A 6,001-nucleotide genomic window follows, 5' to 3' on the forward strand; every position below is an offset into this window, starting at 1 on the left:
CAAAATTTTATTTTTATAGAGATTTAACAAAACTGATTACTAATTTGGGTAGAATTCTACCAACTGGCAACCGTGGTGGTAATACAAATTTATATTCTAAGTTATATATATTGCATGTTCATGTTCTAAGATAATAAAGTACTTAGAACCATAAAATTTTTTTAAATTTAACGAAAAATATAGTAATTTCCGTGGCAACATTGACTATGAGCTATAGTCGGATCGACACAAAGCACCCATAGACATGTACCCCTTAATTTTTTTAAATATGCAACTGCGGTTTATCTCCCAGACCTATATGTTACCCCACAAATGCTTATGATTACTAATTCTGTAATGGTGGTTTAGGATATGATATAGTCGGCCCCGCCCGACTTTCTACTTTACTTACTTGTTTTATAGGAAATTTTGACACAATTGTATTTCTACATAAAACTTTGTCAAAATTTTATTTCTATAGAAAATTTTGTAAACATTTTATATTAATAGAAAATTTTGTCAAATTTTTTTCTATAGAAAATTTTGTCACAATTTTATTTCTACAAAAAAAAATTGTCAAAATTTTATTTCTATAGAAAATTTTGTCAAAACTTTATTTCTAAAGAAAATGTTGTCAAAATGGTATTTCTATAGAAAAGTTTGGTCAAAATATTATTTCTATAGAAAATTTTGCAAAAATTTTATTTCTTTAGAAAATTTTGGTCCAAATTTTATTTCTATGGAGAACTTTTTCAAAAAATTTTTGTATAGAAAATTTTGTTAAAATTTTATTTCTATAGAAAACTTTTTCAAAACTTTTTTCTATAGAAAATTTTGTCAAAATTTTATTTCTATAGAAATTATTGTAAAAATTTTATTTTTAGAGAAAATTTTGGTACAAATTGTATTTCTAAAATATTGTAAAAATTGTATTTCTGTAGAAATGTTTGTCAATTTTTTTTTTCTATAGGAAATTTTGTTAAAATTTTATTTCTATAGGAAAGTTAGTCAAAATTTTATTTCTGTACAAAATTTTGTCCAAATTTTATTTCTATAGAAAAATTTAGTCCAAATGTTATTTCTATAGAAAATTTTGTCAAATTTTTATTTCTATAGAAGTCTTTTTCAAAATTTTTTTCTAAGAAAATTTTGTCAAAATTTTATTTCTCTAGAAAAATTTGGTCCAAATTTTATTTCTCTTTAACAATTATTGTAAAAATTTTATTTTTATAGAAAATTTTAGTCCAAATTTTATTTCTATAGAAAATATTGTAAGAATTTTATTTCTATAGAAAATTTTGTAAAAAAACAAATTTTTTATAGAAAATTTTGTTAACATTTTTTTTCTATAGAAAATTTTGTTAAAATTTTATTTCTATAGAAAAGTTTTTTTTCTATTATATCTCTGCAATAGAAAATTTTCTCCCGATTTCTTTGTTATAGGAAATTTGGTCAAAAGCACAGAATTGGTCTAGGCTAATTGCTAATTTTCGATAAATTAGTACTGTCATGGTAAATGGGAATATACAGAGGAAATAGGCAAATATTTGTTTTAGCATTAGTTTAATGTAAAGAAATTATTTGGAAAATTATAGACTGCTATTTAATAACAATAAACATAAGTGAAATAAGCGAAGAAAGTTTGGAGGTCAACATAAAGTGTGTCCTCCTCCATATTATAACAGAGTTTTTTCATATCTTCAAGTAAAATGGTCTTTTATCGCTTTATGATTAAAATTTTGATTTTAATGTTGGCAGCTACAAAGACGGAATCAATGAAAATCATGGAGGAAAATTTAAATACAACTTCATTTAGACTTTTAAATATGTTAAAAGAAATTTATAAGGAGCAACAATTCCATAGTATATTGGTGATGCAAAGGACCTCTATTCTGGATGAATATCTTGATCCGGTTTTTCAATATCCAATACCAAAAATATTCTACAATCGAAATGGAAAAGGATTCGAATTTAAGCCCCTTTATAATTCAGAGATTTTAGTTGTGATTGGAATGACTGTAGCAGTTGATGAGATGTTAATGGAAACCGCGGCCACAAGTTTAAATTATATGCGAGAGTCTAGAATATTACTGCTGGCCAAGGATATTAAAGATCGCAATGAATTCAAAGATGGCATATTGAAGTTATGCCAGAACTACAAATTTACAAATTTTCTTATACATTTCCCAGAGATGAAAACTAACTCCAATATGCAGTACGATCAACTTAAACCTTATCCACGGTATCAATGGCATGTGCTCGAGAGAGATGTAATTGGTCTCACCAGAAATTTGTATTTTCCTCAACATTGGCGAAATATGGAAAAGGCAACAATTCTTACCTATTCGGATCAACATTTTCCACACTCCATATACTATCAGGACAATTTGGGTCAATATAAACTAAGTGGTTATGTTGCCAGATTGGTTCAACTCTTTGGGGAATTCTTCAATGCCTCAGTAACCATGTACGAACCATTGAAATTAAATGAGGAACGTCACTTCTCAATGGTTACTAAATTGGTCGAAGAGAATTTAATAGACATACCCATGGCTATGGATATTTCGGGCCCATGTCCAAAATGGCTACATCGTTCATATCCCTATGAGATTAGTTATGTAATGTTAATTGTACCTTGCTCCCAAGCTCTAAGGGTTAAAGAGATTTTTGGAGTTCTTTTGGATGGTCATTTTCTGGGCTCTCTGATAATCTATGTAATTTTATTCTCCTTTGTACTGGCCCTGGTGGACTATAGACTGGAGAATGTTTACAATTTCAGCAACTTTCTCTTCAACGAACGAGTTCTCCCAGCCATATTGGGTCAATCCTTTATAGCCTCCTTGGCAAATTGGCGATGTTTGAAAATCATTTATCTTGTATTATTTTTCACGGGTTTGAATTTTAGCATTCGTTTCTCAGCTAATATGCAAACACTTCTTACCACACCACCATATCATAGACAAATTCGAACTGTATCTGATATTCAAGATTCAGATGTGCCACTTATTCTCCTAAGAGATGATCTACCCATGATGGGAGGAATGTTTATGCCCATATACCGATCAGTTCATATAATCGATAATGTTACCCAATATGATGGTATGCGTTTGGGTTCGAATTCCACTGTTGCTTTTGCTTCAGGCTTATCACAATGGAAGATACTGAATATGCGACAAAGATATCTTACGCATAAAATATTCTGTACCTATGATGACATGATCATATTTCGTCTTATACCCTGGGCCCTTCTGCTACAGGAACATTCACCGTATAAGGAACCTTTGGATTATCTGATACATCAAATTCATGCAATGGGTTTTTTGAATGCTTGGCAATCCCATGCCTTTTCAGATACTTTGAAATTAAAGAAAATATCTCTGCAGTACCCTAACATCAATCGAAATGGTGACCCTAAGCCATTGTCAACTGATGATTTGTGTTGGGTGTGGATGCTTGTGATCATTGGAATGACAATTAGTGCATCTGTATTCATTATGGAGCTGTTGTATTATTCTCAATATCGTGTAGTCTCTTGAATTTATGAAGCTTTTTACAAAATATCATAATAAAAGTTTTTGGTTTTTGAGAAATTGTTTTAGTTTATTGCTACACTGTATAAAATCTTATATTATAGATCCCGCAGAAAGACATACATATGTATGCTTAACCAAAAATCAACAATTATCCGAAGACCGGTACCACCGCACCGTTGCCATTAGTGCCAAAAATAATCTACCAAAATTTGAAGAAATTTTTAACAGAAATCTACCAAATTAAACAAAATCTTATTTTGAAGTTGTTGATAACATTTTTGTTTACAAAAATGTTGTTTTATTCGAAAGAAATATTTTATATTTAATTTATAGAAAATTTTGTTAAAATGTTGACAAAATTTTATTACTGCAGAAAATTTTGTCAAAATGTTAATTCTATAAAAAGTTTAGTCAAAATTTAATTTGTATACAAAATTTTGTTAAAATTTTAATTTCTATAGACAATTTTGCTAATATTTTACTTTTATAGAAAATATTTTTAAAACTTTATTTCTCAAGAAAATTTTGTCAAAGTATTATTTCTATAGAAAATATTGTCAGACTTTTATTTCTACAGAAAATTTTGTCAAAAATTTTATATCTATAAAAAATTTTGTCAAAATGTTATCTTTATAGAATATTTTGTCAAAATTTTCTAGAAACAATTTTGCCACAATTTTATCTCTATAGAAAATGTTGTTAAAATTTTATCTCTATAGAAAATTTTGTCAAAAATTCATTTTTATAGAAAATTTTCGTCCACCACACCAACAATCAACAAACTGACAAACTTTCCTATGGAGATAAAATTTTGACGAAATGTTCTATAGATATAAAATTTTTAGAACATTTTCTATAGAAATAAAATTTTGAGAAAATTTTCTTTGAAATAAAACTGTGTCAAAATTTTCTTAAGAAATAAAATGTTGACAAAATTTTCCATAGAGATAAAATTTTGATAAAATTTTCTATAAAATTTTCTATAAAATTTAAAAAAAAATCTATTGAAATAAATTTTTCTATAGAAATAAAATTTTGACAAAATTTTCTTTAGAAATAAAATTAAGACAAAATTTCCTCTAGAAATAAAATTTTGACAAAATCTTCTATAAAGATAACATTTTGACAAAATTTCCTATAGAGAAGAAGTTTGACAAAATTTTCTATAGAGATAAAATTTTGGCAACGTTTTCTATAGAGATAAAGTTTTGACAAAATTTTCCATAGAGATAAAATTTTATCAAAATAGGGATAAAATAATAAATAAATCTATAGAAATAAAATTTTGTTAAAATTTTCCATAAAATAAAATTTATGAAATTTATTTATAAAATTTATTCTATAGAGATAGAATTTTGACAAAATTTTCTATAAAATGTATTTTTTTTATAAAATTTATTTATAAAATTTATTCTATAGAGATAGAATTTTGACAAAATTTTCTACAAATATAAAATTTTGACAAAATTTTCTATAGAGATAAAATTTTGACAAACTTATCTATAGAAATAAAATTTTGTTAAAATTTTTCATAAAAATACAATTTTGACAAAATTTTCTATAGTAATAACATTTTGACAAAATTTTCCATAGAGATAAAATTTTGTCAAAAGAAAGATAAAATAATAAATAAATCTATAGAAATAAAATTTTGTTACAATTTTCCATAAAATAAAATTTTGACAAAATTTTCTATAGTAATAAAATTTTGACAAAATTTTCTACAAATAAAAATTTTGACAACATTTTCTATAGAGATAAATTTTTTTACAGGTATAAAATTTTGACAAAATTGTCTTTAGATATAAAATTTTGAAAAAATTTTCTATAGAGATAAAATTTTGACAAAATTTGCTATAGAGAAAAAATTTTAACAAAATTTTCCATAAAAATACAATTTGACAAAATTTTCTATAGTGATAAAATTTTGACAAAATTTGCTATAGAGACAAAATTTTAACAAAATTTTCTATAAATATAAAATTTTGACAAAATTTTCTATAAATATAAAATTTTGACAAAATTTTCTATAGAGATAAAATTTTGACAAAATTTTCCATATAGAGATAAAATTTTGTCAAAATAGGGATAAAATAATAAATAAATCTATAGAAATAAAATTTTGTTAAAATTTTCCATAAAATAAAATTTATGAAATTTATTTATAAAATTTATTCTATAGAGATAGAATTTTGACAAAATTTTCTATAAAATGTATTTTTTTTTATAAAATTTATTTATAAAATTTATTCTATAGAGATAGAATTTTGACAAAATTTTCTATAGAGATAATATTTTGATAAAATTTTCTATAGATATAAAATTTGGACAAAATTTTCTTTAGGTATAAATTTTTGACAAAATTTTCTATAGAAATAAAATTTTGACAAACTTCTCCATAAAAATACAATTTTGACAAAATTTTCTATAGTGATAAAATTTTGACAAAATTTGCTATAGAGATACCATTTTAACAAAATTTTCTATAA

At 24.6% G+C, this 6,001-nt stretch overlaps 1 protein-coding gene across 1 annotated transcript; it reads left to right on the forward strand.

Annotated features, from left to right (window-relative positions):
• Positions 1-1,688: 1,688 nt before the first annotated feature.
• LOC142224465 (uncharacterized) lies at positions 1,689-3,515 on the forward strand. Its single transcript, XM_075294237.1, has one exon. The coding sequence runs from the start codon at positions 1,689-1,691 to the stop codon at positions 3,513-3,515; it is 1,827 nt and encodes a 608-aa protein (XP_075150352.1).
• Positions 3,516-6,001: the final 2,486 nt, after the last annotated feature.

The sequence above is a fragment of the Haematobia irritans genome, chromosome 2 (assembly GCF_050003625.1).
Source record: "Haematobia irritans isolate KBUSLIRL chromosome 2, ASM5000362v1, whole genome shotgun sequence".
Taxonomy (NCBI): domain Eukaryota; kingdom Metazoa; phylum Arthropoda; class Insecta; order Diptera; family Muscidae; genus Haematobia; species Haematobia irritans.

Bases quoted from the DNA above. Each gene is read 5' to 3' on its own strand.
- LOC142224465 (XM_075294237.1), top strand. From the start codon at position 1,689: ATGGTCTTTTATCGCTTTATGATTAAAATTTTGATTTTAATGTTGGCA.